The sequence below is a fragment of the Varroa jacobsoni genome, unplaced genomic scaffold, assembly GCF_002532875.2.
Source record: "Varroa jacobsoni isolate VJ856 unplaced genomic scaffold, vjacob_1.0 contig04692, whole genome shotgun sequence".
In the NCBI taxonomy this organism is placed as follows: Eukaryota; Metazoa; Arthropoda; class Arachnida; order Mesostigmata; family Varroidae; genus Varroa; species Varroa jacobsoni.
The window spans coordinates 1-16,603 of record NW_019215317.1 but is presented as its reverse complement, the minus strand read 5'-3'; the positions used below and the strand labels follow the sequence as shown (position 1 = coordinate 16,603).

The 16,603-nt window shown below is 39.2% G+C and overlaps 2 protein-coding genes and 1 long non-coding RNA gene across 7 annotated transcripts; 2 read left to right on the top strand and 1 right to left on the bottom strand.

Annotated features, from left to right (window-relative positions):
- The first annotated feature begins 89 nt into the window (after positions 1–89).
- LOC147751770 (uncharacterized) lies at positions 90–6,072 on the top strand. 4 transcript variants are annotated; one of them, XR_015315944.1, is made up of 3 exons: positions 1,366–1,505; positions 1,872–1,925; positions 5,864–6,072. XR_015315944.1 is itself a non-coding variant. In XM_086973481.1 (3 exons), the coding sequence occupies exons 1-3, from the start codon at positions 1,454–1,456 to the stop codon at positions 2,880–2,882; spliced, it is 309 nt and encodes a 102-aa protein (XP_086829607.1). In that variant the 5' UTR covers positions 1,366–1,453. The 4 variants fall into 4 exon arrangements, 1 of the variants encoding a protein (XP_086829607.1); XM_086973481.1 differs by lacking the exon at positions 5,864–6,072 and adding an exon at positions 2,680–2,882; XR_015315946.1 differs by lacking the exons at positions 1,872–1,925; positions 5,864–6,072 and adding an exon at positions 2,680–2,804 and having other exon boundaries at positions 90–1,505.
- Positions 632–12,863, bottom strand: LOC111273086 (uncharacterized). Of its 2 annotated transcripts, XR_002687864.2 has the most exons (3): positions 12,738–12,863; positions 10,105–10,245; positions 632–3,591 (listed from the first exon to the last, which is right to left on the bottom strand). It is a non-coding gene; the product is annotated as an uncharacterized LOC111273086 (long non-coding RNA). The 2 variants fall into 2 exon arrangements; XR_002687863.2 differs by lacking the exon at positions 632–3,591 and having other exon boundaries at positions 8,610–10,245.
- Positions 12,864–12,996: 133 nt separating this feature from the next.
- LOC111273085 (uncharacterized) lies at positions 12,997–15,498 on the top strand. The gene is made up of 4 exons (XM_022854774.2): positions 12,997–13,138; positions 13,270–13,374; positions 14,313–14,485; positions 14,746–15,498. The coding sequence occupies exons 2-4, from the start codon at positions 13,285–13,287 to the stop codon at positions 14,879–14,881; spliced, it is 399 nt and encodes a 132-aa protein (XP_022710509.1). The 5' UTR covers positions 12,997–13,138; positions 13,270–13,284; the 3' UTR covers positions 14,882–15,498.
- The last annotated feature ends 1,105 nt before the right edge of the window (positions 15,499–16,603 follow it).

Below are 16,603 nucleotides of genomic sequence, written 5' to 3'. Positions count from 1 at the left end.
GACAGTTCACATGTAGCATGTTAATGAATCACAGCTCAGCGCAATAAAAATGCGAAAACTAAGCGAAAAAGGAGTCCTTAGTAAACTGAATCAAAGTCAGTTAAAGATGCGTGCAGTGCTTTCCATAGACAATTTGCACGACTTTAATCAACAAAAAGTCCGCTTGAAGCATACGGTCGCCATAGACAAGGAATGGTTTAATACCGCCAGCCGGAGAGGAATCACTTGCAGTGGATATTGGAGAGAGAAAACGGAAAACTAGCCCGCTCTTCCGACTTTCCTAAAAGATTCATAAATTGTTGGCAAGGTAATCGAAAACACGCGGTCGGGTTACTTGATGGCGATGCTAGACTTGATCGCCATTTTTCGATTACTTCCTGAGCTGTGGGTATAAGAACATCCGATGTTGGTTTTGACCTTCTCATGCTCCCGATCAGACTCCATGCGATTTTCCGTGTGGACCTTCTACGGCCTAAGCAGGGCAACGGGCGAATGAGCATATCCTACTATCGATTTGCCTCCACAAACGATAAATAAAGAAAATACATACGCGAATCGTAGCTATATGACTGTTCTGAAGCTGCTAAAGTCACAAGGAAAAATAGCTAAAGAAAATAAAAGGGAGCACCTCTATCGAAAAACGTCATTGTTCAAAACGTATTCAATGTGAAAATCCGCCGGATCAGCCTGATACTTTTATTGCTTACGGTTGAAAAAATACTTTTAAGCCACATATGGTAACAGAACTTTTACTATTAGGGCCTATACAAATATCCTTCATATGCAAGTAAAGCTAGACACAGTTATATTGTTGCAACGAATTAGAGGGAAGCTCGTGGTAGACAATTGAAAATTACCATCATTAGTAACACCTACTGGTACACGGTTTTGATTTAACAAAAAAGGCACCTTTTTTTATGATGAGTAGGCGCATGCCTGTAGGCGGTGCTTGGGCTGCCTTCAGGAGTGGCGCTAGATTTTTAGATTCTGTCGATAGATTGTTGTTAAATTATGTCAGCAACGAAGCTGGCACAATTGTCTTGCATTGTAAGAATTATTTCTCATTTAACCAGAGCTAACCTTCCGATGAAATGGTCGTTAATGTATCAAGCACTAAATGTAATTTTCAAAATATTGTAAATCCTAAGAATTGTTAATATAGGTTTGTCATACAAGTCTGTGATCGCACTGCACGACAATAGATCCTCTGTGCGTGTTTAGATGGCGGTTAGACATAGAGGCTGCGATTCGCGATCTGCGGGTCGTATGGGGTATAAAGGATCTAATAATATTTGTAAAGGATCTTGTTATTCAGAGTCCGAATATCAACAGGTGTTGTAGAGAAATAGCACTACGATACCTCGTAGTTATGGGCATCGATTGAAACATCTGAAATTCGTCAATACGTTCCAAGGCTGAATGGATGTGATTGGAGCAAAACACTGAAAGGAATATGAGACAGAGTATCTTTATCTTCGCCGTACTTGCTGTCCCTTTTGTCATTGGTGAGTTATATTCCCATATGATATTATGTCGGCCGTCGTGTTATTATATCATGAGCTATCGATAAAGATAGTTAGCCACGTAGGTAAAATTTTCATCTATCATAGAAGCCATGAGAGAGAGCCTTCTCGAGATGCTGAGTAAGCTGGTGGCAAAAACGTCTCACGTGTATTCAACGCATGTCTTATAACAGCTCATAGTGAAGGCCTTACGGACGTTTCGAAAAAATAAAGAGAAAAAAATAAGCTATTGCTTTTACTCAGCGACCATGTCGTAAGGACTCAGGGCCAGCGATAACTGCAGAAGATTTAGTGGCAGTGGTTTTGACAGGGGAAATCGCAGCTCGATTTTGTATGCGTTCCTTGCAGGGCTTTATCCGGTTCCGCAAACAATACAGTTTCGCCACTGGGTCACTTCCCCAAGTGAGTGCTGGCAGGCTTCACGCTTCACCCTGACCTGCCCATATATTTATCGTTTCATAATCAACGATAAATATTTGTCGACAGCAAAGATAAGGAAATATCGGGCTACAGACACCCTACTTTGTACCCGGCCACCGGCGACCTATAAACATCCAAGCCAGATTTCTACTTTTAATAGCACAGCCGAGAATTGTATACCGTTGAGAAGCAAATAATCGCTTGCGCAGTATTTTCACGTATCATATGGAGCCCGATTAGCGAACGTAGTATAACATCGTTACCATGCCCTTAGCTAAAAACGCCTTATGACAGTTTCGGCCATATATTTGGATTATAGTGTTACAAGCCCAAAGTATTAGCCGCGATAAGCATGAGGGGCAGCGGAAACCTTAATAGAATCGTAAGAATTATGTATAAACAATAGGTTCATTGTGACGAAAAGGAATTCACTTGAATATCTGTCATAGGAAAGCAATTAATCATTGATGGAAATACAGTGAATACTTCCGACTCGGGCTTAGGTGTAGCTATTAGGTGGCTTCCGACAACGGCACAGTCTAGTAGGTCAATATTTTTTACTACTTGATTGATAAGCGGAAAGGCCCACGATACGCTGAAGAGTTAGTTACTAACGCATGTATTGAGGTAGCCTAGAGGCACCACATGCATGATATTGCATGTTGAGAATGTTATTGCGCGCTTCTAACAACTATTTCTGCGCATGTGATTGTTTCTGTATATGATATTAAAACAGGTCCGAAGTTCCTTGTCGTTTGTCGGATTGGTTCCTTCTTAGAGTATCCATCCTCGTGCGCTAGGAATAACTACCGGGATTGTACACATCCCGAATGCAAATGCCCTGAGGGTACCTACTGTTGTTTAGATAGCCTGCGATGTGATAATTTCTGCCAGAATGCAACATCTTGGCGACGCATTTCTGCGGACTGTGATTACTAATGAGCTGCCACGACGATAAGCTTTTGTCGTTCACTCAAGTACAAGACGTACTCGTTATAACTATTTTTTTTTGTAGCATATATTTAATGTGTATTAGATGTTTTTAGTATTCGTTATCTTGGAACTGTTTTGATAAAGCTCGAAACAAACTCGATTTCTACAGAGACGTCTTGTCTCAGATAGTGCCAGTAAAAGTATCGGTTTTAGTAGTTTTTCTTATTAAGAATTGATGTTTATACTGATTTGGCACAATATCGATAATAATAATAATAAATCAATGGCGTTAGATTGATTCCGGGTGCCTTGGAGGGGAGACAGGCGGTTTTCACTATTGGCATTTAGCTTTTTCTACATTGCATCTATAAGCGGTAGCGTTTTTAGGAGTAGGAACATAGGTGTGCAACCCCCACTCGAAAACGTATGGAATAGATGGGAGGTATGGTGAAAACCCGTTGGTTGCTCTGCAGCATTCAGCGAAAGTGCCCTTTAGACACCATGATTGGAGGCTTTGGCTTTTAAGTAGGATGCAATCATTAAAAGCTTTAGTTTGTAAACCCGGCATTATTAGGCGTATTTTAGCACTGAGATAAATAGCAGTCCAGCGGTATTTCAGTACCACAATCGGGATTCTAGCGTTGCAGTCGAGAGGTGATGACGATGCGTCCAGGGTGTCTTCAGGGGTCTAGGGCGTCAGGGGTCTAGACGAAACCTGAGGTTAAAAAAATTACAAGACACAAGGTTGTGAGAACTCAAGGTATTTCTACAGAAAAGATCTATTTAAATATGCCAGCAATTTTGAATACAATAATCTTACATTCCTTTACGTTTGTAGTCTTGCACTATAGTTCTGCCAGGCCGTGTTTGGTTAAGGTCAGCTGTTTTTACAATAAGCATCCTGAAAAATTATGACGACTTCCAGATGTTTTTATTTTCCTGTTTTATAGTCGAAAGTCCATTGCTTGCTAGTTTTGATTATGCAAGCACCTAAATAAGGGTCCTGAGACAAATGAGCAGCTTGCTATTTCTTACATGGAAATGCCGTGCCCCAGTCAGTTGTACTACTGGCGAAAATGTTGTTCATATTTAGTTATTTTAAATTCGAATGTGGAGTCTGCAAGATCTGATGGCCAGCTTCTGAAGTCATTATGCACGGAAGCATTGTAGTATTTAATCTTGCTATCCAAAAATGGAGCCGGGTAAAAGCTAAGCTATAGGCGAAGCTGAGGCATCACGCTAGTTTGTGCTTCCGTATATACACAAGTTCAGAGCACTTGAACGTGTGCTTCGTAGTCGAAGGAAATCCCTTTTGGACAATGCCAAAAGGCATAGATAATATTTTGTGGTACGAGCGAAATCGTGTTGTCAGAAGAAAACTAAACCTATAGCTATGAATCTGAGACCATTCACTTGAACACGGGCATTCAGGCATTGTTTTCAGGTCGATTCCGGCTGAAAAGTCATCGCTTATTAAGGTACTGCTAGTTAGCAACATCGCTGCGTATGTACGTGTAATACAGGGTTGAACGACCAGGTCATAATTGTCCTCCTTTTATGTTATCGAGTATGGCAACGTCTCAGAAGAGATGATGAACTTTAAGCGCAGCTCATTGCGCAGTGCGTGAAAATTAATATTATACTATATATACAGGAGAGACATTAAATTGTTGCATAAAGAATTGCATGAATGGAAAAAATGCATTACAGTCACCAAGTAATTTCTAGACATGTTGTTTTTATGTTATTATAGTATTATACAAACCACAAGTCTCTCTGAATTAATAGGTCAATAGGACAAACTTAAGATACGTAGGTAAAAGCTAGAAAGATAGTTTTCGTTTGAAAGCCTTTCTGGCAATAATTAACGCAGTTTTCATTAGGATAAGTCTACCGGTCCAGGAACGTATTAAAAAATGCTCTATACCGCTGTATCTTTGGTAACGCATTAAGATATTTTTGATCACTAGAACAAATCGTACAATCTTCGAAAAAAAACACTCAAGACCAGTTGTTTAATATATATACTTTTAAAATAATATTTTTAGCAATTTTATTAATTTTTATGTATTTTTTTAAATTTTAGTATATATATATTTTTTAAATCTATGTTATTGGCGACGTAGCACCCAACTGATTGTCGCTTTTAGGAAGGCTCGCTGCGAAAATGATCGACAAGGTGCCAAAAAGAGTCGAATAAGAGTGAGCTTGATTATTATATATTATATTATATATAAATTAGTTTAACCTAACTTCTAGACTGGTTTTATTTCAATTTCTAAGTGGTGATGTTTTTTCGATTGAAAAGTCAGATACGATCTGTTCAGCAGTCCGCGTGTTGTTGTTATTAGAAACGCCCAGACGTTTGCTATGTGCAAATTGGTTAATTAGGCTTTTTATAAGATGAAGGTGAAGATCGTTTATTCTACCTCAAGCGCTTCGAAAAATCATAAAGTGTAATTCAAACCACTATACTGTAATTTTGTATTCTATTTTGTAGCGTACTTAGTACCGGCGGCCGCCATCTTCGTAAAAACGTTATCCACCTACTAAACCATCTACGAAATACGGTGATCATCTGCTACAGTTTCTTAAAACCACCACTGATTTCCCAAACATAAGACTTGACAGCGGTGTTTCGCAAAGTAAATGCGATACGGATAAATCTGATACGGATTATGGTTGAAACTTAAAAGGTTTATAGGTTATACTAAAATCATTTACCATTGCTATTTCACATTCAACAAATAGAAAGCAGAGATGCAGAGATAGTTCTAACCTTCGCCTGCAGACGTAACGAAAGACGTCTGAATCGCTGTGAAAAAGGGCATCGTTTGCATCATCTTAGTTCATCAACATTCACATAAGCAACGGAATGTATTTGCCCCTTTGATTGCCGCCACCGCTCAAACCGCAATTTTTCATCACACCGTTCCGTTGTCGTTATTTGTAACTAGCACGTTGTTTCTTTTTGCCCGCCATCTTAGCGTTCTTCACACTGTACTTGTAAGTGTTGCCCATAACAGTGGCCCACTACGCTGCTTCTTTTCTTGCGCCTATCTAATACCGCTATGGCGCACACCCCCGTCTCTACTGCTCCCACCTCCGCGCCCACCTGCCGAACTTCCTAAGGACTACAGTAAAAGGAAGTATCTGATAAAGTTTCGATTGATGTATTGGGCAAATACACTAATAAAATTTGAAGGTAAACAAAATTTCTAGAGAAGTTTGTTCTCATTAATTACGAATCTGGAAAAGTTTGCTCGAAGAGAATAACGGCAAGGAAAGTCGAATTTACTTACATTCATTGCCTAATTACAGACAGCTAAAGATAATCGCAGAATTAGTAAAAACTAAGTCACGTCAAAAACGTTCCGGAAAAAGCCATTTTAAGGGATAGAAGATGTCTGCTCGTACTAAAGGTTTACAGTGTGACTAAATAATGATACCTCGTGTTCTGAGCTGAACTACAGCCATTATTTATCGTGTAGAAAATATACCGCTGTACTTTACTATTATTTCTGTTTTTCCTAAAGGTTGTTCGAACTTCTTCGTTATATACGGGAATTTAGCAACCATTTTCGTACTAGCGACTTACATATCCATAGTGCTATTGCTCGTTGGAGCTTCCTGCTTATATTCATAAGACGACATTTTTTGTATGGCGCATCGAATTTTCATAAAAGAACCAGATTGAGGGGCAATGTGAGATTAGACAAGGGAGAGTCGGTTATTAAAAAAGACAGGACACAATTATTTGCAGGCGTCGCTTAGTCGAAGTTACGGCGGGCATTACAGGTAGCAGAAACAGCGTAAAACGATTCCTTTACAACGTTAGCTACTTGACTAACTTAAGACTCTGATCAGGAAGAAAATTCGTAATGGACTCTCACGGTGCTTTGTAGTACTCGCCTTCAAGTTACTCGAACCCCTTCAGTATCGACTTCTTGTTATCGCTGAAAACTATTGTGGAATTACTAGCATTTTACACGTATACGGACGCTGCTAGGCACAATTACTGTCGAATACTATGATAATATATAGACTGTCCGTTTTCCGGCATTTCTTGCGTTGGATCTCCTAATTAAAGCGTCTTCCAACAACGAAACGAAAAAGATAGGCGGAACGGTCACAGACCGTACTCGATAAATCGAGACGACAAATGTTTCCGCGAAGCCTAAACAGGAGCAAGCAGCAGGACGAAACCGCAAGACACGTGTACGTGTACAAAATCGAATCGAGCCCCATCATGGCTACGCTGTCATGTGTAGCATTGTATATTTATATATTTACTACCAGCCATACGTTTAGCGTTATCAGTGGGCAAAGTACAAGGTAAGCTTAAGAGTGAGTCAGATTTCTCTACCTAAACTTCAGAACTTACGGCTAGTAACATGTACGTCACTGGTTATGGTTGAGCTTCGCAGGTACCTCAGAATGCTATGAGCTCCGATGACGCTGAGGATGGCTCATGATGCAGTGAGTCGAAAAAGCTTCGAATCGTGACGAAAGCGTTGTGTGCCGTAAAAGGTTGGTCTTGCCTCAATTTTTACTCGCAGGCAGTTGTTTAGGGTTTGTGCATGGATTTTTAGGTGAAGTAAGCACATTTCTTGGATCGCACGGAAGCCATCGTCTTTTATTTGCGGTTATTCTTTTTCTGACAAGTTCAATATTAAAGACAGTTCAATATTAAACGCAGTAAGGAAGCCACAGAAAAATAATCGGAAGCTGCTTTCATTTGCTACAGAAATGCAATGATATATATTGCTAACAGTGTATTTAGTAGTTATCGCATGAAACAGAGTTACGCGGGAAGCCACAACTCTGTATTTGGTCACGATAGTAAATAGCTCCTTAGTAAAAACAAGCTAGTATTGTGTCTGCTGAGAAGTGCCGTCGAATATGAGATTTACGTACGATCAACGTACGTAAAATGACAAATACGCTATATTATCTCCAACGCGTCAACTAACAACAAAGAACTTCGAGCTTTCAAAGGAGACGTATAAAAACGATTGATATAAACATGACACTTTTTGAATGATATTAAACGCGAAACGTTCGTTAGGTCAGATCATATGTTTCTTATTGATACAAACATGTACATCTGTACACATTTCGATAAAAGGCGTTCGCTATTGATGGAAGGTAACAAAATGTAGGCATTACTGAGTTTGAATTGCAATGAAACGAAGCCAAATTCATGGTTGCTTTTTACGCCGAAGAAGAACTGTTGAACTTTAATATTTAAAGTTAATTACTTTTATGTATGATAAACCACTTTGTTTCGTAGAGTTGGAATTAATCTAGACGAACATTTTCGATGTGTGATGATTTCACAGGTACAGAATCTATATATATTGGAATGTACCCAGTTAGCTTTCATACTGTTTCATAAAACATGGGCGAGTTATCCTCGTACCAGATCTCTAACTCGTCTTCCTGATACAATTTATGGCCTAAAAGTGAATGCAGGAAACACTGTCCAATCCCTCAGGTATCTCGAGCCTTAATACCGTGGCTAAAATCCGGCCCAACTAATTACTATGATGCTGATAATAATAATAGTAATAGTAGGGTAACCTGTTAGTCTACTAAGGCAGATATTACCGAAGAGGTATAACTATACCGTGCCTGTTTTCCACAAAGATGCAGCTCCTATTGCATTACACACACGAGCGAAGTGTGCGTCTTGCTCGCTTATATTCAGTTAATATATAACACTAGAGTAACTGGTTCAGAATACTCTTTACGTATCTGTGTACATTATTTTATTTGTCTTAACTTAAGCATACGTGGAGAGCAAAATCATGTGCGATCCATGGCACGTTTACACGAGGTGCCTCCGTTGATTCCACAATCCTTTAAGTTCTCGTTGAAGATCAGATATTTTACCTACCAGTACTTCTCTTTGCCTCATGTTTTCGCGATGTGCTTCCCTATCTTTAGGTGTTATTTCATGTTGCTCATCGCTATTACGTAGATTGTCATAAGCGATCAGTAGAGAATTCACATCCTGCAATTTCTCGATAGAGGTCATTAATTCGGCTTCCACCCGTGACGCCTCCTCAATTCGCCCACGAAATCGATGCCCATTTCGAATGTTGGGTCTTCGGCGGCTATGAGTTAGTTTAAAGGCATTTGACACGCATCGTGGTTCGGCAAGGCGCCGCTGAAACACAGGACTTTTCGACATAACTCTGCTAAGACTGTGGAACCCACAACGGCAATAGACCCCAGCACCTAGCGGTTGGTCCACGTCATTTTGATTGACCTTACTGGACATGTCGTCTATTGAGGCCTAAAGGCAGCTCACGCACCCTGTAATAGCTTCGCGGCAGCTCTACTCCGTTGTAGTACGCGCGATCAGGTATACAACTTCTGTCACCGCTCCGACAGGTGGAAGTGCGCATTACCCAATTACTTCGACCGTAGCTGTAACGGTATAGCTAAACGCCTGCTTGTTGAGATTAGTAACATTCGATGGCTTCACACTGACGTAATCGTTGATTCATGTATTTTTGGTTAATTATCCTCTTGCTCGTGGACTCTTCATTGCCAATTGACGACTTAGCTACCTAAGTCAAGACATTCGCGTTTGTTTTGTTGTCTATTTACCATACCTACATCTGCGTTTATGTTGTGTCCCATTTCCATCTCCCATTTGTCTATCAACCGACAATTTGACTTAAATATATATTATTATTGGAATGAGAAAACGAACCTCAGCCGAGTTTGGTAATGTGGTCAAACACGAAGTTTTTACTCATTTGGTCATGCGTAAAGTGTTATTCTAACAAGGATTTGTGGGTTTTAGACAAGTTCGCAAAAGATTTTTCCGTACGACATAGGCATTACCGCGAACGCAACCCCAGTACAACTGATCAGTCTGGCGATATTCCTTTTGAAATTGATAAAAGTAAACTTACAAGCGCACCGTAGCAAATTTGCCAAAGCCACGTAGTGCTCCACGCGAAAGGTGCTTTTAAGTTACCTAAAGCTGGTTATTAGGTAGTTAACACCAAAACAACGGAACTATCTTGAATGAAGGACGTTTTTAAGCGTTAATTCTAAAAACTTCGAGTCCTCAAGTGATAATTCCTAATTTTACGTTTGGCTTCATTAATGGTTGTGAATGGACACTTAGGTTTACCATTTAGTGTTTTTATAAAATCTGGAGTAATCTTCCTGGGAGACTGGGGTAGAAGTAAATAAGAAAGACGTTCACCTTCTCCATGTTGAGCCTCTATGGAATGAGTCGAAGACAGCAGGATTTTTCAAAGGTAAATTGTTTTCGTTACGTATCATGCATATTATGAAGTGAAGACGTCGTACTAGATTTGCTAACGCCGTTGACCCAAGTTGTCGTCTGCAATTATAGAAACAAGAGGCAAATCTATAATAGGAACCTGTTTGTTTCACGGCTTGTGTCGCACTTTGCATCCTGTAAAATCGATCAAAACAACAGATCTATATGTGCTAGAACAATAGGAGTATTAGATCTCAACGCTATCGCGACTCTATCGATTACTATAAGCCACGACCTCATGATATTTACGAATACATGCATGAGTCAGATATTATATACTATTAAGATTCTAGAGCCGAACGTCTCGGGACACGTGAGCGTTTTAAGAGGCTTGTTTGCAGATTATGGTATTACAGCCAGATCGATTAAATTACGCAAAGGTTTTTATTACAAATTCTCTGCAAATTTCCTTTTGCCGAAACATTAAAATTCTTGCTTTCGTCACTGCTTTGATCTATTGCAATAATCGTGCTTGTTTGTTTTGGGGTTGGGCAGAGAACAAGAGCTGTATATAAGAGCATTTTCAAAGGATATCTCTACAAACCAAAACGCCCAGATTTTGCAGTAGCTTGAAGATCGCTGTATTTTTAGTTTTCGTCTGCTAAAATGTGTATCAACTAACATCATCTTTTCATCAACTATTTTTTATTGAAAAATAATAGAATTTAAGGGTTTAAAAGTTTCGTATAGTTTTGTAACCGGGATGCAAGGGATTTTATTACATATAGTACATAAGTGTAATGTAAGTGCTTTTTGTTAACTCTTTTCGGTAGCCCTCCAATATGGCTTCAAACTTCTTTCTTATTTAACTCAAACTGTTTGCTGTGGAGTATTTCTACTTGCAAAGATCGTGCAAACGTCCTGACGAAAGCACGCAAGGTGTAGGAAAATTTAACTTAAAAAGGTAACGTGGGCCAAACGAGCATGCTAAATTGTTTTTTTTACACGCACCGAAACTAATAGTTACCCCAAATTGTACCTGTGCGGTTATTGTATCTGTTAGGACTCACGTAGTTTTATTCTGAATAGAATTATCTTGAGTTCGGTGTTGAGCAGCACATGCACGTGGCTGGCAATGTACATGCACTTGCTCTATACAATTAGAAAAGCAATTTTTGTCTGAAAGGCAAGCAAAGCTGACCATAAAGTTAGTCTCAAACATAACTAATTCGGCCGATTTCGCCAATGCTTTACTAAAATTTTATGCTCTTTACGTGCTGTGTTATGCCGTTTGATTGAGAGATGACCTGCCTCCCAGAAGGGTGACAACAGGCCGCAGGTTTTTTGGACAGAGCCAATTGATCAGTTTTAACCTGAGTTAATAATTGGAATTATTAGGCAGATCTACTCTAAGTGCGAAGTTTGTCAACTTAGGTGGCTCGCGCAACATTGGTAACCAGTAACGTGTAGTGAATGTTGCGAGCCTATTGTGAAGGTGTGGATTCGTTAGGCAAAACGGTAGTTGAGAAATGAATTGTCATTGTTCAACGGTGGTTTAGACCGACTGAATGTGAATGTCTATCGGAAGGATTAAATACGAGCTTAGGATTTGGCACTTTTTTTTGTTAACACCAGTGCCGTATTGCAACAAAGACCCGCTCACGAAGATTCATTAGATCGTTGCTCTAAGCATATTGCTTCTAAAGTGCCGAAGCTAATATACCGGGAAAAATGTTCAGTTGACGCAAAAAAATACGCGTTTATCGTTTATGCACGAAAATCGCTTTTACATTCAGTTAACTGTTTAGGTCTACGAAAAATAATAGGTCAACGCACGTAGCGAAGTATCTGTAGCGTTTTTCGAATAACAAAGGGTGCTTTGATTTTTTGGGCAGTTGGTATCTACTATAGTTGTGACATGATTGAAACGTATTACATCTTTGCGTCCGTATCTTTTTTTACTTTTCTTTATTTATTAGAAATTGGCGAAATAATTCCTAAAATCGTAATGTTAACTCTTCTCGGCTTGTGCCATACGAGTCTCTCAAGTAAGGATATTCGGCAGGCCATGTGTGCATAAGGATTTAAGATTGACCTATTTGAAGCCGATTATCAACCCAGCAGCAATTATATAGTATAGTATAGTAATAATAATAACAGTATAGGAACAGCTGTTCTTAAATACTTTTCCAAAATAACCTAGTGAATCTATCAGTATGCGCATGTTGCATACCATGTTACAACACCCGGAACTACGGTCTTTATTAATGATGTACTATACTGAAATAATGCGTGATAGCTCCAATCGAAAGTACTACTACTTGAATTAACCAAAAAGCAAACTATTTTCATGTTACGCAGGAACTTCCTTTTTCATGATGATAATTATTCAATTTTTATTAAATAAAATCAATGCACAAATCTTATAGTTGCCTCCGTAGTTTTCACATATTACATACTTTCGAGTCGAATCCGTAAGTGTTCGCCATGTAGCTACAATCGTCGACACCACTAATCCGAAAAATTCGAAAATACAAGGTTTTACAAAAAGCCAGCTTTGTTGTTACATAGATACACAAAACGGTATAAATGGATCAAATATCAATATTTACCTCTGATAATGCTGTATAAAGCTAGCAGCGGGCCGCGGGCCCTTCGAATTGGCCTATAGAAGAAGCTGGTCATTGTTGTAGTCGGATTGGTTTTGCTCTTTAGAACTGTGCTCTTTATAACGTACATGGGCTCTGTTAAGCTCCGTCAACGTGCTAATAGTTTAGGTTGCAGATCCAATGCAGGTGCACTGCGTGGCGTTTGCGTATAAAAAGCGAAAGGGAAAAAAAAACCAGTGACGACGTGCAAATCGACCACGCTCTGTTTAGGACTGACCTAATTGAATACCAAGAGTGGCTATCGTTAAGTTGCCAAAAGTTGTATTACCATTTTCACGTTTCGTCAGCGTTTCGGCGATCTCCAACTGGATTCAAGATGCTTGGGTGTTACTCCTCTGTCTAAGGTCCAGAATAACTCATGAAATTGCCAAACTTTCTATAGGTAGAAAAAAAAGCAATTGGCAATATCTGTCCCCTGATATTATTCACAACGGAGCCCCTGAACCTCTAAAAAATAATAGACTTCTCTGCACAGTTTTCGGCGTATCACATGAGAATGTCGGACTCGTCAGAACAGCTCGGGACATCAGTGAGCACTTCACCTGCGGCTTCAACAACCGAACGCTCTCGTAAACGTCAGGTGGGTCTTCATTAGGTTAGACAATTGTCCTGCCTTGGGCGACTGCCTTATAGAATTACCATCGGAACCCTTTGAGCTGTTTCCTCAATTCAATGACTTGTGTTGACTGGATTGGTAACAATTATATATATGGTTTTTTCTTCAGTTTATACGTATTTTAATTGTAGGCGCAGCAGGACGGTTAACACAGTTAAGTGAAAGACACTGTGGGCGCGCAGATGCAGCGTGGGAATTTTTATTGGAACTTCAGAATGTTTTCTATAGAAAATTTCGAAGCTTATGATGTTAGATCGCGCAGCGTCGATGGATTAATCCATAGATTAAGGATACATCTGTTCAGAAGCAGCCAAAAAAAACCATTGAATGTATTTACGTAAATATTTCCCTATTACAAACCTTATATCTTAAAGATTTTACTTAATTACAGCATGGCTCCTTCTCCCAGCAATTATTCTGTGAATCCTATCTTTAACTACGTTCTCAGATGTACTGTTCTATTTCTGAAATGGTGGCACAAAATATTTTGAAGTTTCTCCATTACTAAGCCTTTATTAGCTCTCTATTTGGGGTTTAAACCCGAAGGCTATTGCTAAATAAATAAAAATACGTTTTTCTGTTTGGAAACGACACCTAAACATGGCTGTAGTCGCAATTAACCTTAAGGTGTATTCTCATGGAGTATTTTTCATTTTGTTCACTAGCTATCGCAGCGTAAAATACTTGTAAATTGTTAGATTGTAAGCCAGTGTGGGTATTTATGGATACTTTCGGTAAGCACACAAAGGCATAGAGGTACAGGTGCTTACTCTGCAGCAATTTATTCTATGCTTTCGCTGCTATCCGTTAAGCATGTGTTGGCAACCCCTAAAAGTTACTGAAGTTACTTAACTAGAGAATGCTCATAGCTAAGCTATAAAGGCGCGTTCCTATTCTTCCAGAAACCCGAAGCGGAAGGTAATCCAGCACATGGCGTTGCTAGTAACCTTGCGGTGCCCCTTAAGGAACAGCACAGCGATGATACGCCGGCGAAAAAGCCCCGTACGTCGCTTTCGTCAGTCAAACGCTGCCCCGTATGTAAAGGGAAATTAAAACTAGTATCATTTACGTGCAGGTGAGATGAAGTTTTCGTCTTCTATTGATTTTTGCGTTTTGATTTGTTGATATGAACATTAAAGAACGTTTTGAGAACTGAGCCATTATGTTGAACATCCAACAGAAACTAGCCCAGGATTATGTAGGAGACGTATGACCCACGTTCCCTAAGCCGTTGGCTGTTCGCTGTTTGCCTGTTGATGATGACTGAATCGGTGAGACAGTAAGTCAAGAATGGTTGAGGATGAGTCTAACAGAGAAGTTTGCACCATCTTGCAGATGCGGTTCCGAATTCTGCCAGAGACATCGTAACCCCGAGGATCACGACTGTGACTTCGATTATCGGGATTTAGGCAAACAGGAATTAATGAAAAATAATCCTATCATTCGGCCGAAAAAAATAACAAAGCTGTAATCGTTTCAAGGCTACCTGGGTCTGGAGCAGTTGTGGGTGGGCATCGCATTTCGTCCAATGTAGAACGTGCTGCAGCACATATGTGAATATTATGGAGGTAGAGGTGTGAAGTAAACAAAAACGATCTTAGGATGCAACTAATGATGATGATTAGAAGTATACCTACTGTAATCGTCGTACCACCGAATTATGTTGTGCCCCGGTATTATTATGATTAGTATTTAGTTAAATAGAACAGATACGAGACTCTTTACGTGTGGTATAATAGGCACAGGCTGATATACCAACTACTGTGCCACAGCACCAAAATCATGACTGCTGTAAATTGTATATAACGGTTTCGCAATCACACACAAAATACACATGTACACACATACAGATATACATATATATATATATATATAACAGTACAGCCAGTTAAAGACACACATCCATAACAGAGTATAAATACATAATTAGATAGGCCAAATTTGTGAAACATAGCATCATTGATCACATGTTATTGGGCCATGCCGGTTTTCGTGTAAGCTACATCATAGATAAAGAAGAACTGAAGTTATGATACAGAAGCCCTGCACCATCGTATCTGATGAATAAACTGTGTACTTTTAGTTCAATATTTGTTTTCTATTATTCTTTAGAACACTAAATTCGTTCTCAAGCATCGAATGATTTCATCACCACGCACGTTTTGTGGAAGTTGGTGGACGGTGGATTGCAAGATTTTGTAGCCCTTAGAGGTAGTGTGAAACTTCAGTGGGTGAACTTCAGAAGTGGTTCTATATTTTTATGTAGTTCATACCTAAGCTGTACTGCCAACAGCACTGGTTTCAACAATCTACATGTTTTCCAATAAACGAAATGCTATATATTAGAATTGTTAAGCTAAAGTATGGTACTTTATTAACAATGACCTTAGTGTTTAGTGCTGATAAACACTTGCCGACACAGAAGTTTGCGCCCGAATACGCACTCCGAAGTAACCCTGCTTTGGAATGCCGGATGTTTGTATACGTTGAAATTTTAGGCTGTTTTCGAAAACAATAGTAACAATTAGCAACGGATTGTTGCAGATTGTCCATTTTGTTACTGCGAAAATGACGATAACATTACATCTAACATACTAGCAGTGTGAAGTTCTATGTTAGATTATTAATCCCACTGGCTTTTTTCTAAAGTAGCTTCTAGTTTTGGAGGTTAGACTTTGAAGCTGATTTAAAACTTTCCTGGACTTATATAAAAAAAACAAATGGAAAAATCAATTAAAGAACTCATAAACAAGAAAAACAAAATGTTGTCGTGCACTGATTTCATAGGAATTTTTAGCTTCTCAATTGACAACACAGATAGCGTGTATATATATATATATATATATATATACTCTTTGTTACTCTGACAATATGTATACATCATTTATGTATTCACTGAGGGAAGCAACGAAAGCTAAGGCTGCTAGAGGCTATTTTTTTTGCTTGTATACCATTTTGTGCTGCAGCGTTCATGGGCATAGTCTTACCTGAAAGCTTGGATTTATCTAATCAACTTAAAAATCAAATGGTCACGATAAACCAGTAATACTGGTAGCATATGTTATCACCGATTGGACCGATGGCTCGCCACTGATAACTTATCTTAAATATGAATTCTACCGAATGGCGTACCTACACGATTAAACATATGCTCTGAATGGCTTCGCACCTAATCGCAGCATTTAAATTAAAT